We start from the raw sequence: 19,316 nt of genomic DNA, 5'->3' as shown, positions 1-19,316 counted from the left end.
AAAATTTAAACATGTAACATGTAATTTTTAAAATTATATAACACAACAAAGTAACCATACAAAAAATTAGCATAAGCGATGTTCATAAATAAATTAATAGTAGTTCATAGTCAAGCAAGTATCTAAAGGTTAGTTGCAACTAGTTTCATGATTTATAAATCTAGTATTACACAAATTTAAACGTAGTTTAAATTATATTCTAACTTCTAAATTTGTTATCACATATACATGTAACACAAAATTTAACTTTGTTTTTGTTAAATATCTGATAATCAAATTTATTGTAAAAAATTTTACCAAACAGATCTAAACTTTTGATCTCTAGATTGATTAATATATATATATATATATATATAAATGAGTTGGTTTATATTCAAATTTAGTAGCAACAAATTAAGTAGAGTTGGACTTGAATGAAACATATGCCATTAATGTGGATGGTAGAGATTTAAATCCTCTTTTAAACTAAAAAATGTATATTGAGAGACGTAATGTTTTTTATGTTGTTTTTAGAAACACATAAATGGGAATATTTATGATTTTTGCAACGGGAAGTGAACGTTGAAGAATGAACTGGACCAGAGCATTGGGGCTCCACTCCAGCCCACCTAATATATATTATTCATAACCCCGGGTCATGTGACCCCTATTTTTGAAAAATGAGGTAACACCGATTTGAACCTGAGGAGCCCCCAAAAGCCACAACCCCTCTTCTTCTGCTTCTTCTTCGTCTTCGTTCTTCTCTCACTGAATCGGGGCGCCCATGGAAACCATACTTACAGACTGTGTTCATCACAGTCTTCGTCATTTCATGTACCGGAATGCCATTTTCATGTGCGAAAGACTCTGCTCCGAGTTCCCATCTGAGGTTCTACATCTCTTCTTCTTCTTTTACAATTCACTTATTCACTTTCATGTTTAGCTCTTCTGTTGCTTAGAAACGCTACCAATTTCTAATTGGGGAAATTATGGGGTGGATTTTTGAAATCCGCCTGGGGTAGGTCTTTCTGTGTACCCTTTTTTTCTTTGTCCATTGGTAGTTTAGAGTAAAGTAGGACGTTTACGCTGCTTGTGAAAATTGGATGTCTAGTGCGCCTCGTATATTTGATTTTTTGTACTTTGGTTTTACTTAGAGCCTCCATCTCCTCTTCTCTCTCTCCCCCCCCCCCCCCCCCCCCCCCCCAAAAAAAAAGAAGTATTTTGTGTATTCGTAGCGTCAAAATATGGAAATCTGTTTTTTTTTTTCTTTACAGCTTTATTTTTTGAAGATCAAAATTTAAGAAAATGGGGTTTTACAACCAACATTTTGAATTGTTGCTGATAGTATTTCACTAGACCTCTGGATGAATTTTGTTGGAAATGAATCAGATATTAAAAGAAAAGTTGAAAACAGGTTTAATGTGGCGGCTTAAATGTCCCGATGAACCCCTGAGGGTAACCAATTCCATAGAGTCTTTAGTGTATGTATGCAAGTGATCAAAGATAATCTTTGCTTTCTCTTCTGTTTTGACTTTGATTATTATCTTTTGGTATTTTTTTCCTTTATTTCTTCATTGTTATTTAAAAACTGAAATACTTCCCTTCAACATTTTTATGATTTATCGTTTTATTTCCACAGACAAATTTGCAGTTACTAGCAGGATGTTTTTTGCAGAACAATCAGGCTTATGCTGCATACCATATATTAAAAGGTAAGCAGGATTGATGTTCAGTTCTGTATGATCCTTGTTGTGAATTAAGGTTTTTGTAGCTGAAATTATTACATTCCTTTAAAGTTTTAACGACTTCCCTTTTGCACTTTTATCATTAGTTTGCGCAAGTATTTCTCATCCACGAACTTTCCCTTTTTTCTTCTCCATACTGATATGAAGGAACGCAAATGGCTCAATCCCGCTACTTGTTTGCAATATCATGCTTTCAGATGGATCTTCTTCACGATGCAGAGGCTGCATTATGTCCACCCAACGAGCCTGGTGCTGAGGTATTGAAGAATGAATATTCACCGTAAATTCTTTTGCTTACCTTCTTTCTCATCTTAGAGAGTAAAATTTATTGCTGTTGTTATGGTCTTTTATAACATGAATCGTGTAGTATCGGGATCCCATCTGTATTTTCTATTGTACTTTATCTTTTTTTGTCCTGAAAATAATGTCTGTATTTATCATGTCGTACCTAATTTATCTTGTGCGTAATCTGGGAGATAATATGTCTATTGTATGTTTTTTTGCAGATTCCAAATGGTGCAGCTGGTCATTACCTTCTTGGGCTCATTTACAGGTTGCTGTTGTATTTTTATCTTTGATCTAGGAACTTTCATGCATTGATTTACCTTTGCTTGAGACATATTTAGACATAGAGATGTTATATATTGGTGGTCTTTCTTGTGTAGGGACTACTTTATTAGCTAAGCAGATTTTCTTTTTCACAATGCTATTACGTTTCAGTTTCCTTTCATAACTATTAGGTGCGTGGATTTTCTCGTTACAGGTACACTGACAGAAGGAGAAGTGCTATTCAACATTTTCAGCAGGCATTATCTCTAGATCCTTTGATGTGGTGCGCTTACGAGGAACTTTGTGTATTAGGTATGTACAAATCTCCAAGTTGTAGGAAATGATCTCTCAGATTGAACTGATTTGTTTCAAGTTTGAGTAGATTAGATATGTATAGTTGTCTCTCATGATACTTTAGTTGTGAGTATAATTTTATTAAGAGGTACATTGTATGTTTATTAAGCTTTTTCTTTTCTTTTTACTACTGATGACGGTTTGTTTGTTGACTAATATTTATTTCCTTGAGGATAAGTCGATTCTTTTCCTGTAAACTATCTTAGGTGCTGCTGAAGATGCATCTTCAGTTTTTGGTGAAGCGGCTGTTCTTTGCATACAGAAGCAGTGTCTGCATAACAGATTTGAAAACTTGCATACATTAAATGATGATCTGAACTCAGCTTCTGCTAGGAATAATAATCCAGATGATGTCCGGTCAAGGCAATCAAAACAAGCACAAATCAACAATTTAAGAGATATTCCTACAAATTATCATGGGCAGGTTAACTTGGGAGGACCTGCAAGTCAAATTGCTAATGGCAGTTCAAATATATCATTTTATAACACCCCTTCACCTGTAGCTGCGCAGGTATGTAAGAGTGATTATAGATCATGTAAGCTATTATTGAGTTTGCGCCTTGAATGTTGATGGTGATTGTTTGCCAAGGTTTATTTGAACTATGCATTAGTGAATCTATGGCTTGTTGAGGTGGCAGATTCTTTTCCCTGTTTCCATTCCTTTCCTTCATCCTCTTACCAAACATTTAACCGTGGTTTTCTTTTTTGATGTAATAACATACTTTGTAGTGTAGGTTTTTCCTTTAGTGTCTTTTTTGGTGTCAAGGAATGAATATTGGCCTATTGGTGAGATGGTATATTGTGGATATCTATTTCTGTTTCTATATTATGTCTCCAGTTTATCTTTTTTCCTTTGCATATTTATCATTTGGTGTCATAGGATGAATATTGGCATGTTGGTGAGAACTCACCTTTTGTTCATTATCTATGCTCATCTCTTTTGCATCACAGCCTGTGACTAATTCCTCATTGGTTAGAACTTGCAGTTATCTGCCATTGCTCCTCCACCTTTATGCAGAAATACACAGCAGAATGGATCTAGTCTGAACTCACTTGGTACAGATAGTTCAAGGTCAACTGTAAACTCTATCATACAAGCCCCTCGAAGGAAATTTGTAGATGAAGGGAAATTACGCAAGGTAAATTGGTATAAAAATTTGCAGCAGAATGTAACTCTCCTTCTCTGCTTTGTATATATTGGATCAGAATCATATCCGTGGTCTTTTTTCTTGTCTTCAGATTTCAGGGAGGTTATTCTCTGATTCTGGCCCTCGAAGAAGTAGCAGACTTGCTGGAGAAGCAGGTGCCAACACAAACGCAAGTGGTGCAGGAGCTGCTAATAATGGAACTACCAACTCTACCAAATATCTTGGTGGTTCCAAGTTGAATTCTATTACATTTCGTTCTATGGCAGTTCGCAAAGGGCAGTCCTTTGCGAATGAGAATATCGATGAAGGTAACAAATCATTTTGTCCACTCTCATCTGCTGTTTGTTCAAAAATGCACAATCCTTTGTCAGATTGTTGGTACCCACCTATTGGACAGTAATTTGAGTACTGAAATCCTTATGATATCCTGCAGTGAAATAATTTTATTTTCGGGGGTTATTTGATGAAAGTAAACTCCCACAAATTTAACATGTTTTAGCTATTAGGTTACAGTTTGCATGCGATCATACTTTATTTTGTTTTAGCAAATCTCTGGCTGTTATTTTGGCCTCTTGAGATAGAGAATGATGTCTGCTTGTGGAGTGCTTAACTTTGGATTGCCTAACCCAGTTAAATGTAGAAATATTCTTGAACTGTGTAGTCTGTATTAGGTTAGGTCAATTTTGTGATTTGAACTATTTTCTAGCAATCCATGTCAAATTTTCAATCACTCTCCTATTTATATGATTGTGTTCTTTTCTAATTTCTTTTTATTCTATACAAAATATTAAATATAAATCAAATAGTAATGTTCATCGATATTGCGAATAAAGAGTAAATATTTTGAATGCTTTTTGACTTTTGATTGATACGAGTAGATGGTAGGAGGGTAGCTAGTACTAGGAAATACTCATCTTGTCGAAATAATTTTGCTGCATGGCTCAGAATTTAGTGTTCCCTTGCATAGTATATGGAAATGATATTATCGTATGTTTATACTTATGTGCTCCAAATCTTGGCTATATAAGGATATTGGTTTTTATTCATTTATTCAATTTTTGGCATTTACTAAAAAAATTATTGAAAACACAATGTTTGATTCAAATTTAACATTGTGCGTCCACCCCATGAGAAGAGTGATATGGATGTTCTAACAATTGGTTTACCTTTTTTCCTCGTTAAGAAGGTATAATTTTTATTGAAAAAATGAATGTATACAAGGGCAAACAAAAAACAAGTCCCAAAACAAGAAGGTTTCTAACACTAACTATTAAAAGGACTCCAATTCAAAGTGGCTTTTATTGAGAGACATGAAAGAATATACAAGAACGTACAAAAAAAGAAGTTTGAACTTAAGAAGTCCAAGCGTAACTACAAAAAAGGATCCCAATCTACAAGAACAAGACCTAGCTCATAATTATAATAAGGCCTAGTGACCAAAGTTCATCAAGAGGCTTTAAGCCCGGCCACCTCCCAAACCTTCTCATCCAACTCTTAACCTCTCTAAATTTCTCTTGTTCATCTCTAGTCGAATACTCCTCAAAACATTAAAGAAGCTAACTTGCCATAGAACTTGATGAGAGTTAATGACTATGACGCATGGAAGTATTCATTAAGGATTCGCTCGTGTTTTAGCGGCTATGCTTGTTTGTTGGTTTTCTACCAATAACATAAACTTAACTTTGTGATTGTGAGGTGCAATTTCTTACAATTGTATATTCTTGTTTGGTAATGATGGGCATCTTATTTTATTATCTATGACTATTATTATAGGTATTCAAAATGAGGCTTTTGATGATTCTCGTTCCAATGCTTCACTATCCGTCTCCAGTTCATCACCTTCTAGTGATAATAGAACTCTTGAGCAAGGAGCAACTAAATCAGTTGGAGGAAGTCTCACAAATGATGCTAAAATAATTAATGGTGCATCAGAAATATTAGGCCTCCTGAGAATATTAGGAGAAGGATTTAGGCTTTCGTGCCTTTTCAGATGCCAGGTTTCAATACTAATTGTTGATGAAATAGCTTTTACAAATTATTCACTGAAAAGATAGTGGAAAAATATTTTGGAATCTAACTGATGAAGTATGCCGTCCACTGTAATGATTATCACAAGACAGCTTCTTGATTGTACAGGATGCCCTGGATGTCTACCATAAACTTCCTTACAAGCATTATAGTACAGGCTGGGTGCTTTCGCAGGTACCGTATGCAACTTTCATGATCTCTTGACATGAATTGTCATCTTTGCTTTTCAGATAAAATAATTGCAGTGCTATTTTCCCACTGTCTTGACAGCTCTTGGCGATTATTTCTGTTGAACAAAGATTCAAACAGTTTGCTTCTTCTCTGCATATAACTATCAGAAATATAATCTGGCACTTGGTTCATTTTACTTCTGGGCCTATCTGTATAATATTGTCATCCTTTTCATCCTTATGAACAATATACTATCATATAATTTTCTATATTCTTAGTGACTAATGGTGACCATTGGATTACATGACCTGTTATTTGTAATAATAATTAGTTTATTTGATTGAGTTGCGAGTTCTGGCCAATGATGCTACTCTCACTGGCTACTTTGGCATGTCTGAATTGCAGGTTGGAAAAGTGTATTTTGAATTGGTAGATTACTTAGAAGCTGATCGAGCTTTCAGTCTTGCTCGTCATGCTTCACCTCACAGTTTGGAAGGCATGGATGTGTATTCTACAGTTCTTTATGTGAGTGTTCTTTTTATTGGTATATTGAACAAATTGTCTCTTCAAACCTGCTAGCTTAAGGTTTTAACTTTAAGGGCTTTGGTGGAGGATTAAAGAGAAAGGCATAAAAACCTTTTTGAGTGGCTGGTCTGGTGATGCCACTGGATGGACACAAACTGGAGAATTTATGTCTGTTGATCTTGTTTTCTGTATTATTTATAGCACACTTATCTCCTTTTCATTTGTTTTTATTATGTACTTAAAAGTTAAAAATTGAAATGTTAATCCTCTAATTTGCTCATTTTAAGTTGTACAAATATGATGTGTGTGTGTGTGTGTGATTTGTGCTTACTGCTTCGAGCTCCAAAACTGCCTTCCTCTTTCCTTGCCTAATGTGGGCGGGTTTCCTTCACTAAATTTCTTCTGATTTTGTTGCAGCATTTAAAGGAAGACATGAAACTAAGCTACCTAGCTCAGGAATTAATATCAACTGACCGCTTAGCTCCTCAATCTTGGTAGATATGCCAATTTCTGTCATACATTTTCTAGTTTTCATCCCGAAATTTTCTAGCTTTTGGTAGATATGCCACTTACCGCCCCTCCCCCCCCCCCGGGCTGGGGGATGGGGTGTTAATTGCCCATTTTCTTCAGCTACTATTTTATTTTCTGGAGTTGCGTATTATTTTTATCTTGCATGTGTGGAAATGCAGGTGTGCCATGGGAAACTGCTACAGCTTGCAGAAGGATCATGAAACTGCATTAAAAAATTTCCAGCGTGCTGTCCAACTAAATCCAAGATTTGCCTACGCTCACACCCTTTGTGGACACGAGTACGCACTCTGCCCTTTGTGTCATTTTATGGAGTTAGCAGTGGAGATTTTCGTTAATACAGTGGACTTTTGGTCATTTCATTCCAGCTACTTATTTCTTATTGTCAAATCATATTTTTAACCTCAGATATGTGGCGTTGGAAGATTTTGAGAATGGAATCAAGAGCTACCAAAGTGCTCTACGAGTAGATTCTAGACACTATAACTCCTGGTACGGACTTGGTATGATATATCTTCGACAAGAGAAGTTCGAGTTCTCTGAGCACCACTTCCGAATGGCTTTCCAAATAAATCCTCGTTCTTCTGTTGTAATGTCATATCTTGGTACTTCTTTGCACGCTTTGAAGGTTCGTCCATTTGTATGTCACATTCAGGAGTAGTATGGCTGCTTCATGAAAGATGATTTATTTCTATAATCTGATGAAATTGTTCACTGATGTTTTAGAGAAGTGAGGATGCCATGATGATGATGGAGAAGGCCATCCTAGCAGATAAGAAGAACCCACTTCCTATGTATCAGAAAGCTAACATACTTGTAAGCCTGGAACGTCTCGATGAAGCTCTACAAGTTCTAGAGGAGCTTAAAGAGTACGCACCTCGAGAAAGTAGTGTGTATGCTTTGATGGGTAAGATCTACAAAAGACGGTACATGCACGAGAAAGCAATGCTTCATTTTGGTCTTGCCTTAGATTTAAAACCATCTGCCGCTGATGTAGCTACCATTAAGGTGATCCTCTTGCATATCCAACTTGTTTCTATCCTGATTTTCACACAAACACGAGGCATGGCAAATCGACAGTTTTTATCTCGTGTTCTGAAGTTTTAGAGGGTGTTGCCTTCTATTTCTAATCTCTCAATTGTTAACAGGCTGCCATCGAGAAGCTGCATGTACCTGATGAAATAGAAGACAACTTATGAGAATTCTCTTTCTTCCAAGGGGAAAAAGGAAATGATGGGGACACGGTGTAACTTAAACGACACGAAATTTACTTGGCCACCTCAGGAATACAAGCATTGGCGCCCCGGGGTGCCAACGATCAAGTTGGCCAATCTAGCACCGGTAAAACCTCAGTTTTGTAGGTGATTTCTCACACACTAACAGAGTAAACTATGTGAGCAAAAGGTGCAAAAAGATGGTCCCATTGTACAAAGGACTGTATCGTGTCATAGGAAGTCAGTAATGTTTGTAACATTAGCCTGGCAATATATTTGATTCACCCATTTGTTAGTATAATTCTGTTCAGAAATTTTTTTCCTTTTCCAATCTGATCTATTGGAAGATTGACATTTGTCTGCTAGGAATGATCAGACCTACGGCATGGCATCAATCCACCTGGGAATCAATCCACCTTGGAAAGTAACAACCTTTGTTTTCACTTTTCAAAATATGAAAACCCGTTCCAACTTGATGATATTCAATTAAAATGTAATTGAGCTTAATGGGTGCCTTCACATGTTTATTTTATTTTAAACTCAAATCAGTGATATAAACGAGTTTATTGAAGTATATTACTCAAGTGTGTCAACAATATATCAATCATATAAAAATAATGTATCATTAGTTTAGCAAAATATTAGTTAAATGTATCATTAACAAGTATATCAATCAAGAGTATCAAGCTTAACACTTATATAACTAGGGGTGTTCATCGGTCGGTAGGAGTTTGTTTTTCTTTCAAATCACCATCGAATCGACTAACATTAAGATACTAGTAAAAGGAGGCTAGAGGAAAGCCACCCTTTCACATATTTTATTGCGAGAAAGGAAGTTACACAGAAGTGCCCAAGTTACTTACATAGAGTTTAGACAAGGCATTGATGTTTAAAGAGATTGATGTTTAAAGAGATAGTGGTCTGACTGTAATGTTTGAATAATTTGTTTCTTGAGGACCAACATCTAGTAAGAGAGCAAATGTCCTCCCATGAATTTTCTAAGTTTGATGCTTTCTCTGTGAAAATTTATTTGTTCCTATCAGTCCATATTGTCCATAAGGTAGCCACAACAATATTAAAACTGATGATGTTTTTTGCACTGTTGCCTTGGATACCACATAGATACAGGCACATATCTTTGGTATTTGAAGCTGTCAAGAAATATCAGTTTCTAAACTCCATCGTTGCCATAGTTTTTTAGCCTTGGGGCAATTGATGAAAAGATGGTTCAAATTTTCATTTGATGATTTACTGGAGATACACCAGTCTGGTGGGATTGAGGCACATGCTTGAATTCCTTTTTCGGACGAGATCCATAGTGTTGATTTTCTGATTAATAACAGTCCACATGAAGAATTTGCACCTTTGAGGAGGATAAGACTTCCAAAGATTTTTGAACTCTCTAACATGGATAATCTCCCTAGTACTTGAAGCCTTTTCAAAAGCTAATCCTTTCACCTATGCAACTGTGAATAAGCCACTTCCATTTGATCTCTAATATGGTTTGTTATGCCCCCTATCACGATAAATGCTAATCCTTTCACCTATGCAACCGTGAATAAGGCACTTCCATTTGGTCTCTAATATGATTTGTTATGCCCCTTATCACGATAAATATGGCATAGTGCTTTTCAGAGACTATCATAATTGTTGTTCTCTATCATTTAGGGGTCTTCTTGGCCGGATATTCCAGTCATTAAGCCTTTGGTTCCAAGCTTCCTGAATTGTAGCATCTTGGAAGTTTGATAAAGCATAGAGCCTAAGAGCATGATGAAGAAAGCAAATATAATTTAAAGGTGAAATTGGTGTTCATAAGCTTATTTAAAGAATAAAAAAAAATCCAAAAAGTTCATTTGATAACAAAGCAACGAACCTAGAAGAATGTAGTATGGTGCACACCTTTACTAACAGACCAAGTGTTATCTTTCAAATTCTATGCAAAACAATAAAGAAAAGAAGAAACATAAAAACTGATTTTTGTAACTTCCCCGATTTGCCCTTCATTTTTAAAAATCGTTTCTTAAAATTTAGAAAAAGAAAATTTGGGGCTGTAAAGTTGAGGAGCACAACCAAAGCATGGATATGGAGAAAATATAATATAAATAATAAAAACAAAAGAGGTAAAATAATATTCTAAAAACTTCAAAAGTTTTCAATATTTCTAAGGTGTTTGGAATTTCAACCAAATATTATATGTCTTACAAATCCACAAAATGTCACTATTTATAGGTAATTGGATAAGAATAAGGTGAATTGCATGGATACTAAGAGTCGGTATCTTCAATATATTTGACAACCTAGATGGGATGTGGAGTGAGTGCATATGACTCGTAATGGGCATCTATTTAACAATATTTATAATAGAAAGATTTAGAAAAATCACTTATTTTATACATGATTTTTCATTGATGTCCTAAGATTTCATTTATTATCTTAATTAAGATTTCTTTTTTTAGGATCATTTTAACCTTCACATCAATATTAAATATAATTGATTTTTAAAATATATAATAAATATTACCTTTATTATATTATCAATTTATTATTTATTTTATAACTTTCATAATTATTATAATAAATAATTCTTAATTATATTTACATTTATTATTAGGATATCATTTATTGTAAACTTACTTTTGATATGATATTAAGTTGAAGCTAATTTAGTAATATTATATTTAATAGATTCTATAAATTCACGTTATTCAATTTCATCATCAACTCAATATCAAATTTTCACAAACCTATTTTCCGATGTCGTGCACCGTTACAATTTTCTCCGATCAATTTTTCCGTTTGGTATTCCAATTTTGTTCTTTTGTTTCCATCTCCTTCAAGTATATTCGGTAAGTCTGAAATTTTTTTCGTTCATATTTCTTTATCCATCCTATTTATGTAAATTTTAACATATATATTTCATGTTTAATTTTTCCGTTAAGTGTATGTAAACTAAAAGTTCTTTAATATTCTGGTCATTTTTTTTTTGTTTCTTAAATGTTCCGTCAACAATATGTACTATTATATACCGCTATATAATCTATACACCTGCATATTTTTAATAATACATAAGTTGTGGCACATATATAGTTACATATATTAGTTTTCAGTGCATATTCGTTTCATTGAACTTTTTTCTTTTCTTATTTTTGTTTCTTAAATGTGCCGTCAACAGTATATTGTAATGGTTTTTTCAATGATTGTGACATACATTAGTTATAATGTTTCCAAAATATTAGTGAATGAACACATATTTTTTAAAGGCTTGTACAATAAATAGTCTTCAATCTAAGTTATATAGTTATATTGGTATGGATAATATTGATATATCCTTCTATTCCTTCCACTGCATATTTGTTTCATTATTTATTATATACCACTGCATATTTAAAACAATTTTGTGTTGTGACTTTAATATACATTTGTATATTTAAAATAATACATAAGCAGTAACACGTATAGTTGTATTATTTCTTGTCAGGTATGACCAAAATTGTTGAATATTATAATGGTCATTTCATTCAACTAATTGTTTCATGTTATTAATTTCCCTTCTTACATTAGGTAATATAGTATACTATAATGAACTTATTTTTTAAGTTTCTAGACTCTGAACCATTTATTTCTTTTTAGGATTAATGGTGCACCCTGCAAACGTACAACATAAAAAATATCATATAGTATATAGTATATAGCATATATCATATATCATTAAGCATTAAACATCACACACAATATATAATTAAGCAGCAGACACATAATATTTCATATATGTTACGATATATATTAAATATCATTAAGCATTAAACATTAAGCATCACACACAAAATATATCTTTAAGCAGCAGACACATAATATATATATTATATAGTATATATAAAATATCATCAACAATACTTTTCTCTAATTGAATTGATATAAATTTGTATTTTCACATAATGTAAAATTTGTTACAAAATTAAAATAAAATGTAAAATATGCACACATACATTATTATCTAATATTATGTTAAATATACAAGGGTATATAATGATCTATTTTAAATCAGAAACAATTTCAATCATGGTAAGTTTTACAAATTAACTGTCATTGCATGAAAATCAATGCAAATTTGATGAAATATAATAAGCTTATATCATAAACTATTAAGTTACGTGGAATATATGAAAAACAATGCAAAACGAAAAAAAAGAATGGACAGAGAGAGAGAATGGAAAGTAAGACAAAGATCGAGAAGGAAGAATGTTTTAAGAAAATCACCAAAAGAAAAATAATTAAATGATAATTTTGATTATAATATTACCATAATAGAATTAATCACATATCATATTTACATATGATATCTAATAAATGTAAATATTAATTTATCTTGGTCTTTTTTTCCTTATTTCATTTTTCTATTTTTTAATATTTAATTAATAATAAAGATGGGTAAATTAGTCATTTGAACCCTATATTTGTGTAAAATATAAGCCCATGTAGGACATTTCTGAAAAATTTGGAAAGTTTGGAACCATCTTGTAATATGGTATATCATTTTAGGTATTCGTAGTTAAAAACCCCTTTATAATGTGAAATGTTTTCAAATAAGTATGTTTTTTAAAATATTAATAATAGAAAAGAAAGGAAATCATTATGTAATGGCTTTTTGTTTTTTTTTTTTTTTTCTTCAAAGGCTAAAAACAATTATGTTATCCAAGTGTCTCTTCGATAATATGCTCGTTTTTTGTTTTTTGTTTCTTTTTTTAGAAGAAGAAATGTTATTTTGTTTGATAACTATTCCCAATTTTTGTCTCTTAGGAAAAAAAGAAACAAAAACATAAATTTGTTTAATAATCATTAATTGTTTCTTATGTTATTTTCCTAACATTTTTTTTGCTTATTTTTTGTTTAATATAATTTAATTATGTAAAAAATAAAAAAAGTATATAAAAAAACAATTATAAAACAATAACATTATCAAATATACATAAATCCCATTACTAAATTAATAACTATAATACATTTTTTATTAATCGTATGTTGTTAAAATTTGATTTGAAATATTATTGCTTATTCAATTCATTTCTCTTAAGTGATATTGATTCAAATACAAATGTTGTGGTTGTAAAATATTAAAGATAACCTAAATGATTAGGTAGTAAAAAAAATTTACATAATGTAAATTCTAACTAATTCTAATGATATTAAGTTTAAATATAAAGTAACATATAAACATGCATTGCAAAATTTAAAATTTAAAATTCAGAAAACATTCAAATAAACATATTCATAATTTAAATTTGGAAGATCAAAATAATATATGAATTTAAATATTGAACAATTTAAAATTCAAAATTAATTAATTTAAAATTGAAAATTAAATTAAAAAGTTTTTTTAAAAATATAACAAATAGGATAAAATATTTACAACATATAGAATAACTCTAAGAACGGAAAAAAGTCTATCGACCCACAATGGAAAATACCAAAATTGCCACAGTCAACACGCGATTAATTAGTCACATTTGCATGTAATTCTTCTTCTAAACGTTTATGATATGCACTCGAGCAAGAAATTATATATGATCGTGTAGTTCTTTTTAACGATGAAAAAATGCTTCAAATCTAAACGATTGTGTTGACTACGCTAAACGATCGAGTTGACTATGATACATGATCGTTTACATCATATGCACACGATCGTATAATTCTTTTTAAACGATGGAAAAATGACTTCAAATCTAAATAATCATGTTAACCATGCTAAACGATCGTGTCGACTAGGTAAGCGATCGTTTAAATTATATCCACACAATCTTATAATTTTTTTTAAACGATGGAAAAAAGACTTCAAATCTAAACGATCATGTTGACCATGCTAAACGATTGTGTTGACTATGTAATCAATCGTTTATATCATATCAAAGTAATATTTAAACGATCTTGATATTCTGGAAGAGGAGCTAGAAGAAAGAAAGAAAAGATGAAGAAAGAAAGAATGAAAGAGAAGATGAATAAAAATAGAAGAAAGAAAATCTGAAAGAGGAGCTAAAGAAGTATGAAAGAGATAATGAATAAGTCGTAAAGAAGAAAAAGAAAAAAAAAAAGTGATGAATTGTCAGCAATATCAATGACAAATATGAAATTTATGAAAATATTTTACTTGGCTTCCTAAGGTTTTTGATTTTGTTATACGGGTCGTAAATATTTTGATGTTTTGTTATATTTATGAAAATTAACCAAATACTATACATGGTAATATAAAAAATTAATAAAGGAAAAAAAAAATAAAACACGTTAAGAAATATAAAAAAAAGAAAGAAATAAAAAAAATAGTCAAAGCTAGAATTGAAATAAAAAAAATAGTCAAAGTTAGAATTGAACCAGACTTTTAAAAATTAAGAAAGAAAAGAAAATTTGAAACATGTTGTCAAATGAGGCACAACTAGAATACGAAAATTAAGAAAATATAATATTAAAATAATAAAATATAGGAGTCTTTTAAAAAATATAACAAAGCGACAAAGTATTTACAGTCCACGTCGGTAAAATACTAAAAACAGAAAAAGCTCATAGGCTCACCGGTAAAATACTAAAAATGTCCCGTCAACCACGCCGTCAACAACGCGCGCGTAATATATTTGCGATTGTTTAGATTTGGTTATTGTTTGGTGCGCAATCGTTTAGATATGACTACAATTTATCATTTCAATTATATCGTTTAATTTTGTTACACGATCGTTTAATTTGGTTACGTTTAAATTTGGTTACATGATCGTTTAGATTTGATTGTTTAGATTTAACGATTTTTTTTTTCAAAATTTGGTACATGATTTTTAAATTTTTTTTGGTACATGATCGTTTAGATTTCTTTAAAGGATAATTTATTTTTTTACACGATCGTTTACATTTGGCTACTCAAATCTAAATAATATTTTATTCAAGATTCTTTATACACGATCTTTTATTTTTTCTATACGATTGTTTACATTTTTTTTACATGATCGTTTACATTTGACTACTCCAATCTAAATGATTCTTTTACACAATCGTTTATTCTTTTAAATGGTCGTTTACATCTGACTACTCCAATCTAAATGATTTTTTTCAAAATTCTTTATACACGATATTTTAGATTTTGCTATTTTTTTATATACGATCGTTTAGATTTAGTGACCCAAATTTAAACAACATAAAAAAAAGATGAAAATTGATGAAAAAAATCACAGCGAAAAAAAAAGAAAAGGAGAAATACGATAGAAAGATTAAACAACGTAAAAAAAAGAATCAGAAAAGAAGAAAGACGATGGAAACAAATCACAATAGAAAAAAATGAAGAGGAAAAGAAGAAATAAAAAAATTGCAACACAAAAAAAGGAAGGACAAACCTGAAATATTTAAAAAATAGCTAACTTTACGATATTTGTTATATGGAGTTTTGGTGTTTTATTATATTTATGAAGGTTTCTCTAAAATATAATATATAATATACATAATATAAATAAAGAAATAAAGAAATAAGAAAATTAGGAAAATCTAAAAATTATTAAATTTTTTCGCTTTCTCCAATTTCTTTGGATTTAACTCCAACGTTAATGCTTCACAACTCCACCATATACAACCATTTATAGACAATTTGACAAAGTATGATGTGAGTGTTCATGTTTTCTTGACACATGATGGATACTAAGAGACTATGCTTGCTTGATCCTTGGCCTAACCCTCTGATAATTATAATAAAACAAAACTTTTAGGCTTGTTTTTCACTAAGGAGCCAATTAAAAGTTATAAAATATATATATAAAACAATGATGAAGTAAAATGGAAAAAAAGAGTAAACTCTAATAACCCATGATCAAGTAAGGCATGTTTTTCACCAAGGAGCCAATTAAAAGTTTAGAAAATTTTAGGTGGCCCTTGAATGACGGGCTTCGAAGGAAAGCCCATAACAACAACCCATTATAGCAACAATGGCGGCAACTCCTAGGGTTTCATCACTATAACTCAACGTTTCATCACTATCTCTTTTCCTCTTTGCCGAACCTTCGTCTTCCTGCTCTCTGCTACGCTTCGCTTCGCTTCACTTCAATTCATCCCATTCGTCAACGACAATGGCGGACAAGGCAGTCACCATACGAACCCGGAAGTTCATGACCAACCGGCTTCTCTCCAGGAAGCAATTTGTGAGTTTCCGTTTCTTGTCTACGTTTCATCAACAACGAAATATTGGTTTGAACTTTGAAGTCTTTCTTGGATTAGTTTCATCAAGAAGAAATTCAGTATTCGAACCTCAGATCTCTATTACGCGTTTTCTTTTCTTTTATAAATTGCTTTAAAGTTTAAGATTCCACAATCCATATTCAAATTAATCAAATCCCGTTGTTTAAGGTTTTTCTTGAGATGATTCCCATTTGACCCCAGTTTTCATATGTAGCCCAGTGTAGTCCTACAGTTTTATTTTTGTTCTCTTTGTCGACATTCTGTACTCCGTTCGTATCTGCTAACCTTCTCTTATAAGTAGATGAAAATTGTGTATATGGTTGATATTTTTTACTTTTTCTTTGAATCTTGTTCATTATGCCCAAGTTTTATGTGAATGGTGGCTGCCAATCTATGATTTCATAGTCTAAGTATCTGCTAACCTTGCTGATAAAAAAGAACAAGCATATTTTATGAACAGGCCACGCTTTTCTTTGTGCTTAGATGAACTGTGTGGGTGTTCGTGTCCCTTTTTACTCTGCTGGCTGAGAACATCCGGGGACTTCTACTCTTAAAGCCGCGACATCATGACTGTAGAGTCCAATATTTCCAATTTGTAGGCTTTAATTCTTACGGTTCCTTTTCCGGTTTGATGCAGATCATTGATGTTCTTCACCCAGGAAGACCTAATGTCTCTAAGGTAAGTTGATTTTACTTACAGAAGTTATTGTTCATTTGTTTTATCATAATTGCATTTCAGCTTGTTGCTTTCATAATGAATAAATCCAGTAATTATGTCTTACAGCCAATTTATCACAGTTCATATTTATAATTTTTCTCTTTCTTTAATGTTTTACGCCCAGTGCTGGATACATTGTTGAGTTAAATGGTTTTGAGTTTCAAGTATGGTTGCTTGTTAAATTGTTTGTTCATTTGATTTTACTTTTTTCTTTCTTATTTGAAGGCAGAGCTGAAGGAAAAGTTAGCAAGAATATATGATGTGAAGGATGCAAATGCAATTTTTGTCTTTAAGTTCCGAACTCACTTTGGGGGTGGAAAATCAACTGGGTTTGGTTTGATTTATGATTCTGTTGAAAATGCCAAAAAATATGAGCCCAAGTACAGGCTCATCAGGGTAATTTCTTTTCCTTATTAATATTTATATTTTCGTCTTGTGAGTTGTGATTTGGTAGATCTTGACAATGATATGAATTGGTTTTCTACGTAACGGAAAAAATCCTGTTATTGATCCATCATCCATGTTTATCCTCTGATTGGCGAATGCATTATTTACACCACTTTTCCCTTTGTTCCATTGTAGGTTTTTGCCTGTATACTTTATATTTAATGAAATAGTTTTAATTAGTATTGTTGTTAACTAATGGATTCAATATTACTAGTTTAAATACTTTGGCAGGAGGTGAATATATGCAGGTGTGTGTGTGTGGGGGGGGGGGGGGGAGTGTTAGGATTCCATTCATTTGTATGGAGGACTTTGTAGAGAATGAAGTAACTAGACAAAAATTGATAATTCTTTTATGAATAGAGGAATATTGCATTATTTCATTAGGAGAAAAAAAGAAGATAGAACCTTATCGGAAGTAAGCATAATCGGGTATTGGTGGACCTTTCAGTTTCATTTGATTTTATCAAAAGGAGTGATGTGGAAAAACATAATGTTGACTTCAATTTGCTGTTGCAAGACACTCTTTATAAGAGTCGTATTTGATAAAAGGCCATGAATCATTATATCTTTGCAATTTTGGTTCACTATTTATGAAGATAGTTTCTGTCTGGTTGCAAAAGAGTTGGGTTATTTCTGAAATCAAGTGTATCTTGTATACAGAATGGACTTGACACTAAAGTAGAAAAATCAAGGAAGCAAATGAAAGAGAGGAAGAACAGAGCGAAGAAGATTCGTGGAGTAAAGAAAGTGAGTAAAATCTTCTCCTTTTTCTTGTTTGAGTTTCTAAATATGCAAATAACAGAATGTTTAATACCGGCTGCATCTTTTTTTTTTTTTGGTTTTACCAGACAAAGGCCTCAGATGCTGCCAAGGCTGGAAAGAAGAAATGAGTTCACTGCTTTGTTTTTGTGCCTCTGTTTTTTCTCTATCATGTCTTTATTTCGTCCCGCTAAATTTTAATTCTTAAGTGGTGTTGGGCACTGCCAATGAAATCCATGTCTGGAGAATTATTGACACCAATGTTTTGGCCATTAATTTTGAATTTGGGGAGTTTTTTGCAGGGAACAATTTTGACATTAGTAACCATATATTTTACAGTTATCAAAAGTTTCATTATAAAAAGTGGTTTAAGTTGTTGTGTTGCCCTTCTCGACTCTGAAAGACGAGTGAAGGAAATATGAAAATTGGTTTATGTATGAGTGGTGATGCCTTGATTTCTTGAGCAGGGTGAAAATCTGAACCAAACCGGTGGACGAGTTCGATTGCCGCCCACCATTTCTTCTCTCCCTTAAACCCACTATCTCACTCGCATAAATGAGTTATTTGCTCTCCCTTTCTCTCTCTTTCTCCTGACCACTCTCCTAAGAAGGAAGATGTGATTAGAAAAACGATGGCCTGAGATTTAGAAGAATATGATGAGCGGAAGATGTTATGTAAATTTTCTTTCAATCGATGCAGAATTCCTTTGAAATATGGTGTATTTTGAGAATGACCTGACCTGATCAGAAAGAAACTGGGTTGGCACCTGATCCATTGTGGCCCTAAAATTTTAGCGAATAACCGACAAATTAATGACAATTGCAAACACCCAAGGGCAATACATAAAAGCAACATAAAAGTATAATAGTCAATAGAAATGCAATAGAAAAGTGGAAAAAGATTAGGAGAAAGTACAAAGATAAATGTACTTTTTCTTAAATTGTTGAAGATA

General features: G+C 32.2%; 2 protein-coding genes across 5 annotated transcripts; both read left to right on the top strand.

The window, feature by feature from the left end:
• Nucleotides 1-643: 643 nt before the first annotated feature.
• On the top strand, nucleotides 644-8,572 carry LOC103501024 (cell division cycle protein 27 homolog B). 4 transcript variants are annotated; one of them, XM_008464505.3, is made up of 16 exons: nucleotides 645-868; nucleotides 1,619-1,691; nucleotides 1,872-1,981; nucleotides 2,231-2,277; nucleotides 2,488-2,585; nucleotides 2,834-3,138; nucleotides 3,614-3,766; nucleotides 3,867-4,083; nucleotides 5,549-5,772; nucleotides 5,912-5,977; nucleotides 6,380-6,499; nucleotides 6,917-6,993; nucleotides 7,189-7,308; nucleotides 7,436-7,655; nucleotides 7,754-8,035; nucleotides 8,176-8,572. In XM_008464505.3, exons 1-16 carry the CDS (start codon nucleotides 764-766, stop codon nucleotides 8,224-8,226), a joined length of 2,268 nt encoding a protein of 755 aa, XP_008462727.1. In that variant the 5' UTR covers nucleotides 645-763; the 3' UTR covers nucleotides 8,227-8,572. The 4 variants fall into 4 exon arrangements, with proteins under 4 accessions (XP_050936613.1, XP_008462727.1, XP_008462726.1 ...); XM_008464504.3 differs by having other exon boundaries at nucleotides 3,605-3,766; XM_051080655.1 differs by having other exon boundaries at nucleotides 809-868; nucleotides 1,922-1,981; nucleotides 3,605-3,766.
• Nucleotides 8,573-16,103: 7,531 nt separating this feature from the next.
• Nucleotides 16,104-18,727, top strand: LOC103501023 (40S ribosomal protein S24-1). Its single transcript, XM_008464503.3, has 5 exons — nucleotides 16,104-16,403; nucleotides 17,078-17,119; nucleotides 17,384-17,554; nucleotides 18,266-18,352; nucleotides 18,454-18,727. Exons 1-5 carry the CDS (start codon nucleotides 16,332-16,334, stop codon nucleotides 18,493-18,495), a joined length of 414 nt encoding a protein of 137 aa, XP_008462725.1. The 5' UTR covers nucleotides 16,104-16,331; the 3' UTR covers nucleotides 18,496-18,727.
• The last annotated feature ends 589 nt before the right edge of the window (nucleotides 18,728-19,316 follow it).

This window comes from Cucumis melo, chromosome 2 (genome assembly GCF_025177605.1).
Source record: "Cucumis melo cultivar AY chromosome 2, USDA_Cmelo_AY_1.0, whole genome shotgun sequence".
NCBI lineage: Eukaryota > Viridiplantae > Streptophyta > Magnoliopsida > Cucurbitales > Cucurbitaceae > Cucumis > Cucumis melo.
Note: the sequence above shows the minus strand (reverse complement) of the source record. Positions and strands in the feature narration are given on the sequence as shown.